This window comes from Poecilia reticulata, chromosome 14, assembly GCF_904066995.2.
Source record: "Poecilia reticulata chromosome 14, P_reticulata-male-v2, whole genome shotgun sequence".
Lineage (NCBI taxonomy): Eukaryota > Metazoa > Chordata > Actinopteri > Cyprinodontiformes > Poeciliidae > Poecilia > Poecilia reticulata.
Genome location: NC_088843.1, coordinates 6,500,806 through 6,522,994, shown reverse-complemented (window position 1 = coordinate 6,522,994; position 22,189 = coordinate 6,500,806). Strand labels below are relative to the sequence as shown.

Here is a 22,189-nt window from a genome sequence, read left to right as displayed (position 1 = left end):
GAGTCGCTTAGTCTTTTCTGTAGGAAATAGTTTTCTTTATTGAACAGTGCATGTTTTGTCTGACCAGCGGTTGAAAGGGGTGATGTACGACCCCATTTCTGAGCTTGTTTGAAACTTTTCATTCATGTCTGTAATTTGCATTTCCTGCTAATTACTTCTGTTGATTCCTTTAACCGTTTCTCTCAGGTTTCAGATCGTCATATTTTTCGCCTTTCCAGATCTCAGCCTCTTCTCTTCTCCCATGCTCTCTGAGACCGTCTCTCCAACTGAGCTAAATGGAGCAGAGGACTAAAATAGGACTCCGGTTTTCTGTCATCTAGCACTTTCTCAGACTCTCTGAAGCTTTGGACAAAGTAGCACAAGAAAATGCCAGACTCACTGTCTGGGTTTGACCTCCGGAGTGACAATTGTTTAAATGAGAGCTGGAAAAGAAACTCTGCTCAACTGCAGTGGGCACAGGACATTACCTCACAGACGAATAGGAAGTAGTGGATAGATAGGAAGTGGGAGAAAATGGATAATAGGTTTTAATTATTTTCTTTTTTTGACAAATATAAAATCTGAAAAGTCTGGCATGCATTTCTATGTGCCTCTGCTTGTTTATGGTGTTGTCCTGTTGGAAAGAGTGCCTCCACTTCAGCGTCAAAATTTTTGCAACTTCCCAGGATTTTCCAGCATAATTTATTGCAAAGGATTCCCACAGGATGGTGCTGCCACTTCCATGTCTAACAATGGGTGTCGCGTTCAGGGCCTGTCCTCCATACATAGTTTTAGTGAATTTGTACATTCTTTCACATGTTTACTGTATCCCTTATATGAGATGTGGACAATTTCAAACATAACTTCTGATGACTTTCTTTCGTTATTAGTCAGTCTAAAAGGAACCCAGGGTCTAGATAATCTCCTGTTTTACTCTGGCTGATGTTAATTTTCATTATCAACAAAACTCTGACTAACAACAATACATTCATAGCATATATTTTTTTCAATTAGATTCTTTTGCATCACATTTACAAAAAAAAGCATAAATTCTCCAAGGGTGTAATTTGGTAACATCCGTCCCGATACCGTCTCAAATTTTTTTCTGACTGCTCCTTTAGTTCAAATTAAAGTAACAAACCCAAATCAGAAGCCAACAAAAGAACCCAGAAGAAATACGTGATTACTGTCATCTTATTCTGCATCATTTGTCTCTCTCGCTCTCACACTCCCTGGCAGTGACTATGTTCCACCTCATTCATCCCCAGCCTCCTCTCCATCCTCCTCCCTCTTTTGGACATGGTAACAAATGCGCACATTTCTCCCACAGACTGGCCCACGTCTATATCCTGTAGTACTCCATACAACAGAACGAACAGATGGATCGCATTCCTGGCTCCTGAATTATGCACAAACATTTCTCGACTCATAGAGCAGGAGAGAGAATGAAGAATGCGAGCACCAGAGCGCCTGGAGCCAAGGAGAGATTCTCTCCATCTCATGCTGCGTGACTTCGTCATTCGTTGCGCTGCTTGATTGCTACGCCTCTGTCTCTGTCGTCATCTCAGCTGCTCCGCTCAAGATGTGGATCAGCATCATGTGTAATAGAATATGCACTGAAAACTCGGTTTGGTAACGTATCCCTAAGCTGAGCAAATGGCCATGATTCTGTTGACACGACAGCTGAACTTCAGGATTTGTTGAAGGCTGGTAGAATGAAAGCCCTTTTTGGAACAGGAAAAGATCAAAAGAGGTGCTGTTTGCAGTTTGCCACAAGTTCTTTATTTAACTTTATGGATGGAGTTAAATACAGGGCAAACCTGGAAGAAAATGTTTTAAAGGCTGGAATATGGAGGTTCAGCTTAAATCTAACCTACAGCTAGAGACACAATGGAATGGTTTACAGCATGTTTCAGTACTAAAATGTCCCAGTCAAAGGCCAAACAAAAATCCAATTTAAGAGATGTGGCAAGGTGAGAAAATTACTAATGCTCTTCATCCAGACAAACTGAGATTTCTCTATTTTGAAAAGATGAGTCAAAAAAAAAATTTTTTTTTTAGATGTGCAGAGTTGGTAGAGATGTACACAAAATGCATGCCACACTTTTCAGATTTTTAGTTGGTTAGTTAGGCAAACCATTATTTCACCAGGCAAAACATTAAGGATGATTTCTTTGCAACATTAGCCTGAAAGCACAAAACCAAAGAAGAGAGGTGGACAACTGCAGTTATAATTGCAAATAACAATTGGAAAAATAGTTAAAACCATGAATCCTCTCCTTTGCACTTCACAATTTTGCCCTACTCTGTGTTGACCTATCACACAGATATCCTAATTATTTCCACTTGGGTTTGGGGCTTATGTGTCAACATAAGACACTGTATAGACATTAGTCAATATGAAATAAACATACCTTGACCAGTTCCATGACCAGGTAAAGCTCATTATAAGTGTCCACTTCCTCAATGAGTAAAACAATATTTGGGTGCTTGACCCTGCGGAGGATGGCCACCTCATTCTGAATCATGTGTTCCTTAGAGCAAACAGAAGAACAACTAAGTGAGATGTTTAAATTAATAAAAGTAGATTTATTTAACCAAACAGGCTGAGCAAAAGCATGTTTGAAGCTGAACAACATTAGCTTAAAATACAGTCCATGCACGATGCTCTTTATGAAAACTTCTTTTCCATTACACAGACATTACAGTTTCTCTCCTTGACTGAGCACAGTTTAAATTCAAAAGTTGCTTTCAGACATTTGTTTACCTTGCCTCTGCATTTGCCCTTGTTGATGATCTTCAGAGCGTACTCCCTTCCTGTAGAAAGCTCCACGCATTCGCGCACAACTGCAAAGTTCCCGTCGCCCAGCATCCGGCCCACCCTGTAGCGGTCCGATATGTAGGACGGCACAGCAGGAACTTCGTCCTGGAGAATCTCAGCTGCAGGCGCGGGACACAAAAGGTTCAAATCAGTTTACAGACTAAAACATATGTGCCACTTTATGAAAATGGTTTTCAGAGCTCTGAGTAAAAAAAAAGAAAATCAAATATTAAGATGTCATGTTAATTTAGAACATGTTTATCCTTTTCTCCAGATCAGTATTTTTTTTTTCTCTCCAGATATTGAAGCTTGTAACTGACCAACCTTTTCACACAATATAAAACAGCATCAATATTTTACAGTGAAGCACCAAAGGAGGGAAGAAGTGGTGAGAAACCATGTTGAGAACAGAATGTACAAATCAGAGAAGCATGAAGAAGGTACCAACAGAGCCATCAAAGGTCACAAAAACTGACTCATACAAGTTTGACATTTGAACATGTCAAGCTTTTCCATATTAAATAATAAATGAAACAATTTTGCAACATAAATGATCCTCACCTTCAGGATTGACGTCATTGTTGTCTTCTCCTGGGCTGGAAACCTGGGCGGAAGACAAAGAGGTGGAGGAACCCAGTGACCCCTGCAAAGATGGAAAGAAATTCATTTTAAAATTAATTTATTCCACTATAAACTCTGCAGAAAATAGAGATTCTAATTTACAATGTATAAATTGTCTTTTCCTTTGAATTGATGCATAATTGAAGCCCCTCCAATCATGGATGCCTCTGTTCATCACTGCTGCTTGCTCACACAAAACTAATAACAGCAGGTTCCACAAGTTAGAAGGTCTAATGTGAACAATCTGCCGTTCTCTAAAGATAAAAATGTCAGGATTTCCTCTGACATGTAACGTCCTTTTATGGAAGCAGCGGAACTGCAGAGAATACACTTCACAAGGGATTTCAAATGGTCTGAGGTGAAAAACAAATTGGCTTCCAAGTTTGTAGGAAAACATTATTTTAGAATGATAAATGTTAGTGCCACATTACTTTGTATGTCCAGTGTTATCTTAGCATTTAAACAACTGCTTTTGCTGATTGGTTCCTAATAATCCAATCAGAATGAAGAATTAGATCTGAAATTTTCAAAGTTCATGGTGGCCTAATAAAATGTATCTTTGAATTGGCAGCATTAGGTTAGGATTTTGAACATTTCTGCTACAAAACAAGTGAAATGTCCGTCTCAACAAACATCAAGGACTGTGTGTGTGTGTGTGTGTGTGTGCGTGTGTGTGTGTGTGTGTGCATGTGTGTTTCAGATACACCTCTTTAGTTTTTGCACGACTTCTTTGTTATGACATTTTAAGTCCATAATAGACATGCCATCCATTGAAAGAAACTATAAAAACGTCATTGGTATTTCTTTTATATATGTAAATATATACCTTTATTTTTCAAATGAAGAGAAAAAAAGTCAGTTGCAGAAAAATATTTTTGCTCAATAGAAAAAAAATCTCCTAAAGGGCAATCGAATACGTCCCATTGTGCTGCTGAGGACCACAAACCCTTTTCTGTGTCAAAACTTTACAGATTTTCTCGTGAAAAAAGATGACCGACACTTGCACATTGTGAGGATCTTCACCGTCATTACAGAAATGGAAAAGGCCGTTTTACTGAACTTTAACGACTTTTGTTCAGAACCTATTTACAGAAGTGATCTGCCCTAATTCTTCACCTGAGTTGCTGTCGGTGCGTTTACTCATCTCTGTTGCTGTGACCTGAAAAACACCTATCTGAATGTAGCCATGAGTCAGACTAAAGTCAGATTTATATAATGTTTGTGTTTGGTCGGGCACTCATTCCCAGAGCAAGAAAACCCACTTAATACCCGACGGCCCTGCGGTGCTTTTCATCTCCTCTTTCTGCTCTTGTATTTTTCCTCCTCCGTATGTCCATTTCTGTTGTTGTGCCCTAATCGTACATCTACGCTCACCGTCTCATTTCAAACTCCTATCTCTACCCCTCTCTCTCTCTTGCTTCCTGCCACAGAGGGAAACAAAATACTGTTGCTATGGAGACTGCTCACAGAGAGAGGAGAGCAGCAGCTTATGAAACTTCCAGCGAGGAGACAGAAAGCCTATATATGGCCATTTCCTGTCTGCAGACTGGGAGGTGAGCTCAACCTTCGATGAAAGCGCTGCCCGTCTTTTCTGTGAGGATGCCGGAGAGACAGATGGAGCGACAGACAGAGTGAGAGAGAAAGGATGAGGAGTCTGTTCTGGGTGATGTTAATCATGATTATATCATAAAGCCCAGCGTTCTCCCTGCTGGCTCATTTTGTTATTTCTGACTCCAGAGCTCGGCGCTCTTGTTTGAACTGAGTCACTCTGCTAAAAAACACACTTGGCAAAACACCTTTCACGTAATGTTTTTGGACATACTTCTCTTAAAATCTGCAATGGGAGCGCTCTGCAGCTGAAAACTGGTCAGTGGATAAGAGAGAATTAGGGGTGGCTGACTTTAAATGGGAAGCATAATCGCAGAAGCAGATGTGTTGAGGCAGAAATAATGATCTGTTCTGTGGTGGTAAAGAAAGGCTGCCAGCTGTAGAGCTGCAGATTAAAAATGCAGTGCACATTTACATAACCAACTTAGAGATATTTCCAGCTTTGTCCTCTGTGCTACTGTCTGAATCTGATTAGGAGACACATCCCGAAGCCTTCCTGCTCTCTGCCTCTCTGGCCTCAAAGAATCGAGGCTCTTTTTTTTTTTTTTCCCTGCAGCCTCTCTCGTCACTTTCAGTGCCAGACAATATTAGATGAAGAACTTAACGCTGTTTGTTTTTGGTGGAAAAATGTAATATGATTTAATGGAAACTGAAGAGTTGGTTTCGTCCCTGCATGACTCTCTGGGTTTAAAAAGCAAACAAGACAGATTAGATTACTGGACTTGTTGTCTAGACGGACAAACTGTCTTTTTTTTCTGCTCTGCCACTCAGACAAAGTGATGGGATCTTATCGGGATTTTGAACTTCATTTGCAAAGACTTCATTTAATACACCCAAGACAAATTTTTAAAAGAAATTGAGAGGACCTCAGGTGCGCTTGCTAAAGTAGTAAAATTAAAATCAGCCCAGTAAACCATAAGTAAGGCATTTAAAATGACCAATTGTGCATTTCAGTGCATTAGTCAAACTTTATGTTTTGATCAAAACATGAAAGTAAAGATGATTGATTCTTTTCACTTACTTGAATGTTTGAAGGCTTATTTTCACATGTAGTGACTAACAAAAAAAGACCTCTTTGTTATTCATACTACAGTCCTAAAAACCAGGAAGTCGTGGATTTAATATAAAACATTTCAGAAAGCCTGAACAACAAAAACATAAAGTAGGAATTTAGATGAAAAATCTTCATATACTTGGACTCTAGTTCATGTTAACTGTTATGGGAACCAAACTATGAAACATTATGTGTTGTTTTTCCAGCCCACTGAAAAAGCAATGGCAAAGAAATATTCTAATGATGCTACATATTTTCACCAGACTTGTTACTAAATGGAGGAAGCTGTAATAATTGAATCTCTTTATATACCAAAAATGCATAGATGAAGAGAAAATTGTCCAAACAGAGCAGATAGCAGCTGCTCTGGGCTTCTAGTTATTTATGCAGAGCTATTCGGCTCAGTTGGGCAGCTTATGAAAAGTTAATTGCAGTCATACATAAAAATAAGAAACATAAGGAGCACAAGAAGAAAGACCACAAAATGAAAATGAAACGACAAATTTAATGACTCAAACAAATGAAAATGAATACATTCAGGAAAAAAAAGGAAACACAAAACGAGAACAAATGAGCCAAGAAGAGCTGGCAGCCTCACATGACAGTCATCATATCATGACTGTGATCTATCTCAGAAAAAAGTGTGCATAAAAATGTTCTGCATCTCTTTGTAAAAGAGTCATCTGAAGGAGCATTGAGTGTTACACATTTTGAAATCATTTAAATAACTTATTTTGTTAATAAAACTTTCAAATCCACAGGTTTAGAAACTAATGAGATAGACTCATGTGGTGCAGCCGGTCACATTAAGAAAAAACAGACTATTTAATGACAATGACACAAAAAGTAACAGGAAATACAGTACAAGAAAAAAAAAATAAAACAAAAAACAGTCATATGGATGAATAAGACAACGTCACAAGGTTTAATGGATAATTTCTTCTTCATCTCAGTTTCTTTCTTTCTCACACAAACACACAAATAAATTAACAATAAATCACCCAATACAAGAAATGAGTGATATGAATGAGGGACAGAGCATGCAACTCAATGGAAATTGGATATGATTGGCTAAAATACTCGCCTAATGAACACTTGAGGAAGACACCTAAGCGGGTGCAGACAATGGATGGATGGATGACTAAAGAGTGAAAAGATGGTATGTGTGACATCATATGGATGAGAGTCAGCTCAACCCGACTGTCACAGGTTCTGCAACGTGAACGACTGTTTCTCTCACCTCCAAATTGTCACCATCATGTTTTGCTTTTTCGCTTAATGATTTATTTCTCCGCTTTGTATTTTTCACAGAGCCGTGACCTCGCCGGCTTCTTTCATTCATCTACATCCGCCTCGGATCGCAAAGCCTGATGAGGGAGCCTGTGTGGCTGAACGTGTCGGCACATTCAAAAGGAAAATATGAAAGAGAAGCAGACTGCTGTTTGAGAAGCGAGCGGCCTTGAAGGGACAATGAGAAGTTTGAACAGGAAGGAGGGAGCGAAGGGAGGAGGTGGGTGACTTTGTGGATGCAAACCACTTTTATAAGCCTTGGCTGCCAGTTTACAAAAATAGGTCACGTTGTGCACAGAATGTGTAAATCAGACAGCAAGTGCATCGTGCTCATCTGCCACCAGAGCACAAATGATGATTTTATGCATAAGTGTTTCTTCTGAAGCCTGCATGAATGTCTGCTCGGATTCCTGGAGGATTTATGCGTGTCTTTGTAAATACAGTTTTGCATGCATGAAATTTAAAAGATAAAAGCCACTATGCCAGTTTATTCTCCTTGAGGAAAACAGGTTGCACTGAACAGAGGAATGTAGGCAACCTAATTCTGAGAGCTGATTCCACCAAGGTGACATGTTAAAGTGAACCGGAGGACTGAAACAATATGACTGCATCTAGAATTCTCTTTGGAAATCTATAAAAAAAAACTATGTTTCTTTGACATGTTGAGGCATGTTTTGAGGTTCAACGATTTTTTGGAGAGAACAAGATTTTCATCGGGTAACAGAAAGGCCAAAAGGACTACAGCAAAGTTGTGCCATTTTACCTTAAGGGTTCTCAACCTCCATCTGTCATGCAACATACTGGATTTAGAGATATTAGCAGTGTTGTTGAAAGCTAAGGGGTCTAACATACTTTAGGAATACTCACAGAAATTGCTGCACTGCTAGCTATGCTAACCCTGGCGATCAATAATATAACTTTTGTTTCACAATATTGGTAAAATCTTGACTTTTTACTTCAGTAAAATATCGCCCTATATTGCTACTCAAAGAAAAATCAGAAATCAGCTGAAGTGGGCATCTAGAGTACAGAGCTTTACGAAAATTGCAGATCAGAAATGACAGGTGTAAGGAGAGAGTACAGATGTACGTGATTTGTTGAACCCGGTGCCTGTTTCTATCATTTCTCCTGTGGAAGTCATCCACTGGAGAAAGAGGGGATACGATTTCACCTTTTCAAATGAATCCAGGCCTGGGACTCATTCTCGCTCACTCACTGTGAGTGAGTAGGAATGGCTGCAGCTGAAACTGTCACAGGGGAGAGAAGGAATCTCTACCACGGAGCACAGGAAAGTAAGGCGCACGGGCGAGAATTATAACATAATATTGCTGAAGAGTGTGAAGCTGCAGAGTGGAGAGGGGAGATAATGGGCTGAAAGAGGCTTCCACTCCTCCTTCTAGTCAAGCTATTGCCGGCTCAGAGTAAAGTGTTAGAAATGGCAAAACCCAGAATAATCTCTCTTTATGAAACAGGCTCTCAGCTTGTGATGTTCAGAAGAATTTAACTGCTGTTTTCAGTGAACTGTGCAAAAAAAAAAGTGTGTTTTACTTTCATTTTCTCATTATGAGTTCAGGCTACGATCACATCTCAGAATAAGCTGTTTGCCTGAGTAATAAGATGGTAATTCACATGTGTAGTCACCAGAAACACAAAATTAAAGCTGAATAACTTCCAACCTTTACCAATTTGAAGTTTGACTCCGGTCTGAAGCAATTCAATTTAATTTTTACTTTGGTGTATCTGTTGACGGTTAAGAAAATATATTTTTCTATATGAAATTAAAATTTTCAGTAGTCTAAATCATGACGGTTCTTCCTGTTTATTCGCCGAGTGTGTTTGGCAATGTGGGTTAATGTAATGTATGCACGTGCCAGCCTGTTTCTTTTATGTCGACCCAGTTCCAGGCAAATGCGTAAGTTCTGCTGTTTGTTTCTCAGTAGCTAATTGCTGTGGCGTACAAAAACAACCGTAGCACTGATAGATCCTTCTTGTTTTATCAAATCGCTTCTCAAATGTTGCACAAAACAGAACCTATGAAGCTTTGTATTGTATTCAAAGCTTTGAGATGTGGAAAAATACAAACAGTCACAGCACGGAAACTAGACGATGCTCAACTATCGCTCTTAATATAGAAGGGCTGTGTTGTAACATTAAATACTGTGGGCAAGCTACAAGCCAAGCAGAAAGCCCCATTCACTGGCCAGCTATATTGGCTTGTTATGTTACCAATGTTTCTGAAAAAATGGCAGAACAGAAGAAAAAAAAAATAGCAATGTTTGTCTTGACAAAGTCTAAAAAGTATTTTGATTTGCCTAAATGGAAGGTTACATAAGAAAAGACAAGAAAAAACTAAAGCAAAGTTATCAGAGCAGGAGCAATGAGTTAATATATACATTTAAAAAAAGTCTCCTGAGCTTTGGTCAAAACAGAAACTAATCCAAAATCTTAATTCTTCTGGAAATGTTTGAGTCACATTTAAAAAAATAAAATTGAAGGACCTTCAGCCACAAGGTTGGGGAAAAACTACACGAGCTTCATGTGTACTGCTGAAATCAGTAGCTCTGTTGAAGGAGAAAATAAAAGCTCACCATTATCACTGTTGTACCAAAATGTTCATCTCGACACATTTAAGTTCAAATTTAAGCTCGCAACAACTGGACTACGAAATCAGAAGGAACAATTTGTCTTTGAATTAAGCATTTTTCCATTGAGTTGCATGTTCTTTCTCTGCATTCAATTTGTGCTTCAATCCTACCACTATCCTATCTCATATCCTCTTTAGAAAGTGTTTCCAACAAATGTTTTAATCAGTAAAATAAAACTTTACAAACAGTTGAATTGATGAACTCTTACTACTGTAAAATGTTTTCTAAACCCTTTGCAGGGGGCGTACACATGCAAAACGACACAAGATCCGCCCTCGTCATTTTTAGATCAGATGCTGGACAAACTGCTGACTCATATTTCCAGAGATAACTAGAAGTGAGGGCTGGCGCTGCGCGATGCAGCGCTAACACTTGCAGATAGAATTCTCGGCGAGGAGCAAAGAGCAATGCGTCAGCATATGTGCAAATGCAATGGACGTGTTTTTCCGGCTAGTAACACGTGTCCAAACGTATATGCCTTCAGAGCTTCTCAGAGCAGCACTGGATGAGATCAAAGCTTCACTCCCCACCCTGATCTTAGATGCTAAAGGTGTTGGGATGTGCTGGTTTCTTCCTGTTCAAGTGACTCTAAGATGTAGTTGGCCTATGCTCAGTCACGGCTTTGTCCTTTTCCTGAGAACATAAAAGGAGTGTGTTACAGACTTAAAAGTCTCTAAAATGTGTGGGCTGATTGTGGGTGGAAGTCTTATGTGATTGTGTGTTGTGTGTGTGTGTGTGTGTGTGTGTGTGTATCTGCTTGTGTAATCTAGTCCTACCTGGCGTCTGCTGAGGCTGCCTGGGCTGGTCGGGGAGGGGGTGGGAGATTTCCCCGAATGAGGAGTGGACTGCTGACTGGCCGGCGTCCCGTTCACTGGAGGGGGAGAAAAAAAAAGAGAGAAAAGTGGAACACACAAGAGATGAGAGAGGGAAAGACTGGAAAAGAAAAAAACATTTCAAACCGGACTGGTGTTTTTCAGGGACATTTATAGCAGCCCACACTTCCGCCCTCAGCATATCCATGCACATGAATGAGACAGAGTGGGAGTGAGGAAGCAGAAAAAGGAAACGCTAAAATCCATTTTACGCTTCTTTCGCTCGTGTTATGTTTGGTATCTTTCTTTAGCCATGACTCAAACCCTTTCGCTCAAACTATTTACATTGTCGGCAGGAGGTAAGTGAAGGTCGTCCTCATTTTTGACTGCCAGTTTAGTGCACATGTGACCTCAGTAGTCTCTTTTTAAAGCTGAAGCGCAGCACAAAAAAATCCCCGCGGCAGGATCTTGTTAAACAAGAAAATTATATTAATCAACGTTTCACCTGAGTCCTGCAGTGAGGCAAAATAAACTTGAGGGCATCATTAAGAATTTCACATGGAGATGCATCATATTAGTACAAAATAACAACATGCGCAATTTTGCAATCACAAAGCATTGACTGAATTTAAAATTCGGTGGGCTACAATGCTTTTTTGCGCTAGCAATCTTTACACACACATTCTTTACACACACCTTGTGTGGATCTTACAAAGTGAAATCTTAACGTATATGAAAATTGCAACGGTGATAAAAGGGAGTAGTGAGAAACTGCGGGTTATTTGAAATCAATGTGATCAATGCAGTTTTTTCCCAGAAGTGCTTGTGCCTCCCTTGCAGAACGGCATTGTGGGCAGTGAGATAAGTTACCTGTATCAAACACTGCCAATGGCTGTAACTACAGTTTTTCTTTTCTTGTCTGTGAGAAATTTGTGAGGTCAAAAGCATTGAAAATCTCCCCCTTTTAGTTTTCGGTAAAGTGAAGGTTTTACAAACCAAAGATATTAATCAGAATCAGGCTACTAGAACAAGCAAGAATGTTAGAGTTTGAAATTGATTATCTAATAAAGTCCAAATCAATAAACAAACTGTGCAATGGCTCTTTAGATTAGCCGTTAAATAATTTCAAAATAGATGTCAACTTTAGTGGTCATCATTAAAAATATTACGATGCAACAGTAAAGACTGCATGTCTAACTGCTGTAACAGTAAGTAAGACAAATGAGACTTGGCTGAGTTTTAAACACTAAAATAATATTGCAACTAGCTAACCATTAGCTGCTAAAGTTAGCTCTTACAGACCCAAAAGTATGCATTTGCTTCAGCATTCTTGACAGTATTACCACTTTACACATTCTATTTATATGTTTGTTTTAATGGACCCTCGATTGCATTTAATCACCTTTAGTTCAGAATATAAAGATGCTTAAGGCAAATTATTCTACAAGGAACACGGATTTATTATTAGCATTGTTAGAGTTACCATGAAAAATCAAGCCATTTTAACTCATTCCAACTGGAATCTGCTCTCCTTTTACTGAAAGCATTGCAATAGGCTTCATGCTTGACCTTTCTCCGTTCAGGGAATCACAAACACTGGGCACAGAAGAAGGCAGAACATTTGAGAAAATTACTCTACATTGATTAGTTCTGGATTTGTCAACCTTTTTTTTCTCTATTTGTGAAAACAAACAAAAAAAGGCAACCAAATGCATCACCTCGGGATCTGAATGTCACACCCCTAAATGTTATAAATTGGAGTAGATACCGTTTTGAAGCAATTTTATGCAAAGTCGATTTATTTTGCAGTAAACTGGCTTGCTGTTTGAAGAGGAAAAAATAGGGCTGTTCCTGAAGAACTGAGCCGTTATTCTGGAAATGAAGTAAAATAAAAATGTAAAAAATCACTAAAAGGTGTTTATGAATCTTTGTCGCTATCAAGCCCCCCTGCTGCGCTCCGTGTTTTCCCTTTAGCCACACTTCTGAACCTTATTTTCCCACTAATCTGAAGCCTGAAGATTGCTAAATGTAGACAGCAGAGATTTTCACAGTCAATCCCTTGATGCAGCACACAAGCTTTTTGTTCTGAGCCTCAGCATGAATTGGACAAGAAACGCATCTTCACGGAAACATTTTTGTAGTCCAATTCAGGCTTAAGAACTTTGTGAATTATTCCACATTAAAAGGAAATAAACCAATCCATTGATGGCTTCACCATTAAATTAATCAAACGTTCATAATTGGGGTTTTTTTTACGCGTGTGAGGATAAATTAAAACGATGAGTTGTCGGTGCGGTTCCTTCATTGATGAAATTCAGCGTCAGCGTTAGACAGTGAAGCCCTGCTGTCAATTACTGAACGATATTAGCCTACAGCGTTAATGTCACCAATTTATTTTATACCAGAAAAACAAACAAAATCGCTTTTAGTAAAGCTGTTCGTCAAGGTCAAATATCGGGGAATAGAACATCTATCTACTAAACTGTATCATCCGGATTTTAACACATAAGTTTCGGGCTTGAAATGGCAACAAAAACGTCGGCTGAGTTTCCTACCTTCCACTTCCAGCATGGTGAAAAAAAAAACAGCACAGTGTTAATCCAAAGCGGCGAAAGGAAAGGAAAGGAGCAGCACCTTTTTTTTAACGCCTTCCGACCGAGTGTGTGTCTGGTAGTAAACTGGTGTGAATGGGAGACGGAGCTGCGCTATACTACACGGAGAGGCGGAGAGGCTGCTTGCGCAAACTCTGACGCGCACGGGGAGCGGAGGGAGAGATAGAGAGCTGGCAGGAGAGAAGGAAGGACGGGTAAAAAAAACAAAAAAAAAATCTAAAATTGTCATCTTTTAGTGCTGCTCGGTTATAGTTACCAATAAATGTACGCTTTTATTTAATCTGGAAACAAAACAGAATGACGACCAGGTGGATTGAGTTTAAAGCAATGGGTAGACACTGGAGTGATTCAGAACAGAGTGTTCTAAAAGCTCCGTTTCTTCATAAAGAAATGTTCTATTTATGACCAGAAAACCCACCCAAAGCTTCAGCTGCTTGCTCAACACCTCCATTTTCGCATTCCCGAAGAAACAAAAGCAGTCCACACTATAAAAAGGGATTTCTAAAGGTAATGGATATTGGTAATAAAATGATCAACGTTGTAAAATCTAATATTAACCGTTTTTGACATCAAATCCTACAAAACGTTTTGCTATTTAACTAAAGACGTTGCTTCAGTTAGCTGCTAATCTCCTTCACTGTATGAGGTTGACGTAAACCGCAGTTAAATTGATATATATAGTATAATGATAATTACAAGCATGCCTCAATAAATTATAGTTGAAAATGCAGTTCATTTTAGTAATTCAATTTAAAAATGAAACTCATATAACTCATGTAAATTTATTATAAGCAGAATTACATATGTCATACTGTTATTCTTGTTAATTTTGATCTTTATGGCTTAAGAGTTAACAAAAACCCAAAGTTCAATGTATCAGAAAATAACATTGCTTAAGACAAATAAAATGAAAAGTAATGTTACAGTGATGCTATAGCTAGGGCAATCATGACTATTGACACATTATGCAGTAAGGGTAATCCAGAAAATGCCATTGCCAAAGATGTTCCCATCTATAGAGAGCTGTATTCAAAAATATTGGAATACAAAATTTAGTGGAAAGAAAAACTGAGATCAAAAAAGGTGCAACAGGGATAACTGAAGCCTTGTAAGGATTTTGAGGCAAAGCCTTTTAGAGTTTGGTGAAGTTTCAAAACGTATGGACTGCAGCAGGAGTTCAGAACCACCACATATCCAGCATACAGCCTACAGCTGTTACTTTCCTCACGTTATGTCACTTCACCGGAAAGTTCAGGAGCGATTTATCTGGGCTGAAGAGAAAAATGACAAGAATATTACTCAGCAGCCTAAAACTGTCATTTTCAATAAAAATCCATTTTTCGTTTCTCAAAAATGTCAGGAGCTGAAAAGCATTTTCAGAAGTCAAAAACTACATATCTGTACATATTTTGTACATCAGGTGGAAAAGTTATACTTATCTGCATATGATGCAGATTTTACCCTGCAGCTGCAGACTTCAGGTGTAAACATTTGCTGGTCTAAGCTGTCTGCTTGCATGCTGCCTTAAACATTTTCATTAGATATTACAGATGCATCCTGATTTTACAACCTGAGCAGTTATTACAACAAACGAGACGCGAGCTTAGTCAACGATCCTTAACAGGCTATTCAAAAATAACAGGTTATGTGATCATTTTTCATGAGGTTGTATGTAATGTGCACTCAGACACATTTGAGAGCATTTGTGGGAACAGTTGTTACATAACACATTCTATTATTTAGTACATTAGTGAAAGGGAAGCTCTAACTGCACGACTGATTTTGATAACAATGCCCACGTATTTATATACAGTTAATTATGAACATAGCTCATGAAACTCCTACAAAATATATGCCTGTTTCTTGTTTATGGTGCAGACACACCGGAGTAGTCTTATAAGCCAAGGGCTAACTAAGGAGACTGGATTGTGCAGCAGCAATTGCCACTTATGATACTCAAATCTTGGCTCCAGCTGTTCTTGAATATGGCACCTTTTATTAGTTTAATAATTCAGCTATATTTGCAGCTCACTACTGGTACTTTCAGTGCCAGTAAAAGCATGGTTTTGTAAAAGCATGGCATTAAAATTATGTTTAGAGTTAAGAAAAATATGTGATACATTTCTCAGAGATTTAAATGCAACTGATATAAATTCAGCGCATAAAAGATATACTTTTATGCAGTTTTTTTCATCGGCCATCCTTTACTTTCCCAAAGTATACTTTCAATAGTAGTTTTACTATTGCATATGCAAATTAAACATATGTGATGTGTGTTGATAATTGTGACACATTACAGTGAAAATTTGAAAAAGCCTAAGATGGGTAAAAAAAAAAAAAAAAAGATGGCCTTCCAGTGACTGTGGAATACACAGAAAAAATATGCAACTAAAATTGGGCTATTAGCAGCCTGAAGCAAGCTCTACTATTTTTAGTGTAATTAAGCCTTTAACATGTAGTTGAAGTGACAATTATGAGTCAGCTGAAGGGTGTCTGACACCCGAGCAGGAATATGACTGTACATCCAACTGTTTAAGGCTATAACAGATTAAAGTAAAGCTACTTTAATCTGCCAATGTGGAAAATGAAGGCTCAGGCTAAAGGAAATGAACTTGTTGCTTTGGGAAATACTGAGTGTGTAACAAATAGCGAAGCACCAAGAGATTGGCATCACACAGTTATCGCTTGATGGAAAAAAAAACAAAAACAAAAAAAAAAAAACAATGGAGTAACTGCATCAAGCTAAGAACTCCCACCATTTGAGTGACATGCATTTGAACCACGTTTCATAGCAATTACAACTGCAAGGCTCATCACATGAGTACGTCAGGAGAATGAAGTGTTTGCTCTTTCTGAGTCGCAAACTGGCTCAAGTTCAGTCAGACTGGATAAAAGAGCATCTGTGAAAATCAATACTCAAATCCCGCCAAGTCCTGCTCAGTCAAATTTAGGTCTAGACTTCCAACGCTTTCATCAAAACCACTATAGTGCCGACTGAATCCTTCCGGTCATTGTCCTGCTGGTCAGCTTCTCCCCCAGTCTCAAGTCTTTAGCAGCTTCTGACTGGTTTTCTTGCAGCACTTCCCTGTTTGATCCATCCAGCAACTTTAACAAGCTTCCATGTCCTTTTTGTGAAGAATCACAATAAATAGCATGACGCTGCCACCAAGCTTCACAGTCAACATCATGCGTTAATCATTTATGTCCAAAACGTTTCATTATAGTCTTATTTTATCAGAACACATTGTTTTACATGTTGTAGCTCCACATGACCATGTCTTGGTAGGTTAGCTTTTAACTTTTCCATAATGTTTTCCCAGATCTCTGGAACCTTCACAGGGAACTGTATTTATCCTGAGATTACATTACAGAAGTGGACTCTACCTGCTGCTAACTTGACTTCTGAAGGCTGCAGGAGATTTCATTTAGTTGTACCACAGATTTCAAAATTAGAGTGATTGCTATAACTCTGCCGAGAGTTTTGAAAACCATGTAAGATTTTTCTTACAATATTTTGTGTAAAATAGTGTGTGATTTTTTTAAGTAGTTATGATGAACCAAATGATCCGCCCAGCATTATTCTATTATGCAAGCCACATATTTTCATAAGAGATTAGCGCTGCAATGACATTTAATGCATCACATCAACTGCAGCCAAAAATAACAGCTATAATTACTGAGAACTTTAATGGCAAATAAATACAACCAGTAATTGTCATTATGTCACAGCTGAATTTTGAGAGAAATGTTTTGTATGTCTGAAATAAATTGGCACCACGACACATAGATTACTGACTTTTAGTGAATAACCTGTATTATTCATGCACATTAATGCACATTTATGTTTTCCGTGTATGTTCGACTGCATAAACAGGTTTTATGGAGCACAAAAGTAACGGATGCTCCAAATACAGCACATTTACAGTTCATAAAGTTTCTCAGACAGGATTTGGTTCTCTGGAGACATACTGGATCTTATTTTTGGGTCACCCCACCCCAGAGGCTTCAACACAAAGAGCAAGATGAGATGCAGAGGTGTCGAAGCGATGCTTGCTGATGACACCATCTGCACTTCTCTGTTGATTTTTAGCAGACGTGAGGCTTCGATGGAGGCACAGATGGTGAGATGGGGAGAGGAACTATGTCTGAGTGCAAATTGTTTTCGCACATTATTTTGGGTCGGTGTGTATATGCACTCTCAGCCGGGGTTGTGGCATCATCGCAGAGCGAATTATCGAGCGGTGACAGTGTTAAGCCTGCCCACTCACAACCACTGGCAGATAAAGCACAACATGACAGAATATGGCAGACACTTTTCCATATTTACTGTCATGTAATTGTTCTTTCTCTACCTTCTCCTTACATTAAGATTCGATTATATAATTTTGTAATCATAAAACATGGGGTGGCTACTCAAAATGAAATACCCAACAAACAGACAACACATAAGGTTGCTTTATTTTGCTTCAGCAAGAAGAAGGAAGGAGAATTAAATTCCCATCTACTGTGAGCTGCATACTGAGAAGTTGTTTGATGCTGCTGGGAACTGATAACGCATTCTGTCTCGTTTCTTGGAAGGCTTTTGTTGTTAAACCTAAATAGAAAGGACAACGTCTTTGCCTAAACCTAGACAAAAGATAAAACATTCTGACTCGAAAGCTACATTATCTGGCTGCTATAGACTCCTATCCAGAAATGACTGTCTCATTGTAAAACATAAAACTAGAGAAAAACGACAAGGACATCTAAAGAAAAAGAAAATCTAACCAAATAGATGCTTTTTGAGTTTGTGGATTTCTTTGTTCTTTTCCCAATAATGCGTAAGTGCAGCCATACTGGTGCATTTCTAATGTCTGTTCTTTGTTGTTTCTTTGGGTTTTTTTAAATCATCAAATATGACTTTCAGAGTCATAGCATCATTCTAATTTTTAGCTCTCTTCACAGATTTGTTCGTTATCTGGAGGATCACTGTCAATCTAAAACTGATTGGGGGATGAATATTTTGGATTTAATTTCTTGCAACTAAAATTAAAATATTTACTGTTGGAACCAGTCACTGCTAGAATCAAGAAGTACCTATTGTCACATAAATATATTAATCATGACCAAATAAATTGGGTAGCTGGCCTCAGCCTCGCACATAAGGTCCATCATCCAGTCAGTAGGCATGTTTAAGTAATCTGAATAAAAATGTGTCATAAACGCTCCAATCGGAATACTCTGATTGGATTCGGCTAGAACGGATTGAAATTGTAACCCAAATAAGAGGTGTGGTTCATGCGATTGAGAAAAAACAAACCTAGCTTATTTGCTCAAATCATATTTAGGCTTCACACCCAGATATTCATCTATATTACTAGAAATGTAACATTTTGATGAGTGAAACTTCTTTTCAATACATCCATCGAACTTCTCTCCAACATAAAGAAAGGGAAATATATTCTTACGTTTTGTTGGACCGTACATTTATTTATGTTTTCCCCAAGAACGGGAGCAATGCAAGAACTTGGTATTTATTTAAGGGTTACAAACAGATTGTTGTGTTGCTGCAACTGGGTAATAGAAATAACTGTAAAACATTCACTACAAATAGTTTAATCTTATCCACAAAACAAACAAGTTTCCAGTGAAATTCTTCAGTTTAACACCTTTTTGGATTTACGGAGCTAGTGTGAGTGTGTGAAAAGCAGCGTTTGTGAACATGGCAACCCCGACCCCCTCACACACACACACACACACAAGCGCGCGCCCTCGCACACACAAATCTAGTGTTCAGCAGTGTCCAGATTTTGGCTGCAAGCTCACACAGTCATGGGCAGTCAAACACTCAGAGGGACACCAGGTGGTGTTTGATGTTGTGCTAAATGCTCTCTGTGACAGATATAATTCACACTGAACAGCTTTTAATGCTTTTTACTCAGAATTGGTTTGGCAAAGGTTTTAGTTGATTTATTTTATGTCTTATTTGACTTGAAAGGATTTAAGTTAGTGCACTATTTCCAGAGCACTCTGCCATAATAGAAGACAAATGATGGCACAAAAGGACATGTTCTTTTTTATATATATACATAATTGTTGTTAAATATTTATAGAAGTTCTTAAGACTTCAAAATGAAATCGTAATTTTCATTTAATCTGGCCATAGAACAACCAGATTAACCAGGTTGCTGAACCTGGTGAAGGTTCAGGAACTGACTATTTTTTGTGTTGCTCATGTAAACAAGTGGTAGCCAAACACAGACTGGGCTTCATCGATAAAGGACTGCTGGCAAATTAATTCAGTTTAACTTCAAAACATTAAATTCTGTTTCAATCTAGCGAGTCATTTCCAAACAGATAGATCAGACTTCATATTACGCAAATTCAGATTTCGTTTTTAAAAGCATTTATTCAAATTCGGTGTCTGGTGTCACAAAGTTCTGCCCATATGAGTCTTTTTTGCGAGCACAAAACAGCAGCAGAATTGGCTGCACATGAACAGTGAAAAGCAGCAGATGATGTTGACTCCTTTTCATTTGAGAACAAATTGTCCTGCAGGGAAGTGACCACAGTGTATTTTTTAAACGAGGGGGGGAGAGCAAGGGAGACTGGGGGGAGGGGGGTAATAACAAACAAGAGAGGAGCGGAGAGGGTCAAACAACAGATCCATCAGTTGTTTTCCTGCTGTCACTCCTCTCTCTGCCTCTCTCCTGTTACAGTCAGGTAATGTTCTAGGAAATAAATACAACATAGTCAACAACAACACAACATCTGATCACAGTATCTGATGTTAAACAGCAGAGGTGAAGCCAGGAGGGTATGTGTTTTTTTTTTTTTTTTTTTTTTTTAAACAAAAGCGATGAGACAGGATGGTCTGACTCAGGATTCTAGACGGGAAGGGAACGTCAGTTAGCTCTGTCTGCACAGCCGGCCATTTCATAGGAAGTCGCTGCCATATATGGGTGCCTATTGTGTCTCCAGCTACATGCTCTAAGTGTGCCGCGTTTCCATAGCAACCAAGAGAAGTCTTCCCCCCCACCCAACATGACTTTTTGTTTTTTCATTTTTTCTCTCTCTCGCTCTTTTTCTCTCTCTCGCTCTTTTTCTCTCTCTCTCTCACACACACACACACACACATGCACGCACGCACGCACGCACGCACACACACACACACACACGTACACCTTGGTTGCAGATGCGATGCTGTGAGCGAGATCAGAGACTGTATGACTCACCCTCATAACCTTTTCTCCAAAGTTCTCAGTCTGACAGCACTCAGAAGCTTCTCTTCACATAAAAACATCTTTCTCTCTACACCTTCTCACTTTGTTTTCACATCTTCATTCTGCAATTATCATATTCGTAAGAAATAACAAAAAAAATAACAAGGTTCTGTGCATAGTTATGACTTCAAAAAGCAGGTGGAACAAATCATTTCTGTAGGATTTCTGGGGGTTGCATCAGCCTACTGAATCATCCCCAAACCGGTAGGTCTCTGTACAGTCAATAACTTCATAATTACAGCCAAAATGAAAAAGTGTGCTGTTGCATAACTAGGCAACACAGGTCAAAGCTCAAGCTGTGCAATCAGGCAAAGAACGAAGTGATATTTGCTAAAGCTGAAAACTAATCACAAACCCCTCACTGCCATTAAGCCGAAATGAATGGCACACAACAATGCTGGTGCATTAGTGAGAACTCCATTAATTTCTATGAATTAATACTCATTTATTGGGATGTTTGTGAAATCTAACAGAGTTTTATGGATGTCTTATTAGGCACAAACTAAGCCCAGTGTGTGCGCACACTCTTAATGTTTCATGACATTTCATTAGTATGTCAGGTGAGGAGCAGTTTGTGTGGAGCTGCAGGATTGAGTCACCAGCCCTCTTATCTTCCCTCTCTCTCCATCTCCTCTCTCTTTTGTTACCTCTCTCATCCCTGCTTGCATTTTTCTCTCTCCCCACCCCCGGGTGAAATCAGCTGGATCTCGTCTCATTTCAATTTGCATTTTGCATGCACCGAGACACGGCTCGCATGTATGTGAACACTGCCAGACAGTCTGCATAGCGCTGATTTCATTACAGCGTTTATTCACACTGTGCTGCGACATGGATGGAAGTAATGAGCTGGATAACATAAGAAAAATAAAGACGAGGGAGTACCGCGACACAAACACACCCCAATTATTTCCACTGGGTCGGTGCCACCATACACACTCCTCATGTACAAACACAGAAACGAAGGCTAGAAGAACTCAGTGAACTACAGTGCCTTGTATTTGTGCCGCATTAACTTTTTTCACATTGTTACAATGAAAATCTTGTTTGCATACAATGTCGTAGACCAACACAAAGTAGCATATAATTGAAAAGTTAAAAGAAATTAATCATTGTAATTCCAGATCATGGTTTTGTATTTTTCTGCATCTATCCATTGACTATCCACTTTACAAGACTTTCCTATCCCTGCTAGAGAAAGGCATCTGCACAGCATGATGCGGTCTTGTCGGTTCAGTTATGTGTAGTGTTTCTTTTCTCCGCACGGGGGATTTTAGACATAAACTAGGATGTCATCTGCAAACAGGGTTTGTCTGTCTGGACTCTATTAATTAGATTTCTGAAAGCAGTTAGCTCAGCTGGTTAAAAACAATTGCGCACCACACATTTCAAGTGATTTTCATTAAAACATTGGAAAAAATGCATCTTTTTCCCTCCACATTGTGCTCGTCTAACATTAAAAATGCTACTAAAACTTGCGGGAGTTTT

At 38.9% G+C, this 22,189-nt stretch overlaps 1 protein-coding gene across 5 annotated transcripts in view; it reads right to left on the bottom strand.

Annotated features, from left to right (window-relative positions):
* dclk1a (doublecortin-like kinase 1a) overlaps positions 1 to 22,189 on the bottom strand; it is a 50,236-nt gene that overhangs the window by 6,286 nt on the left and 21,761 nt on the right. For 4 of the 5 annotated variants that reach the window (XM_008427297.3, XM_081615842.1, XM_008427299.3 and 1 more), the window contains exons 6-9: positions 10,795 to 10,889; positions 3,362 to 3,443; positions 2,747 to 2,919; positions 2,394 to 2,513 (exon numbers count right to left, since the gene is read on the bottom strand). In XM_008427297.3, the coding sequence (XP_008425519.1) occupies positions 2,394 to 2,513; positions 2,747 to 2,919; positions 3,362 to 3,443; positions 10,795 to 10,889 (470 nt within the window). Of the gene's footprint in view, positions 1 to 2,393; positions 2,514 to 2,746; positions 2,920 to 3,361; positions 3,444 to 10,794; positions 10,890 to 13,385; positions 13,545 to 22,189 lie in introns of those variants that run through there. The other variant, XM_081615841.1, reaches the window with a different exon arrangement.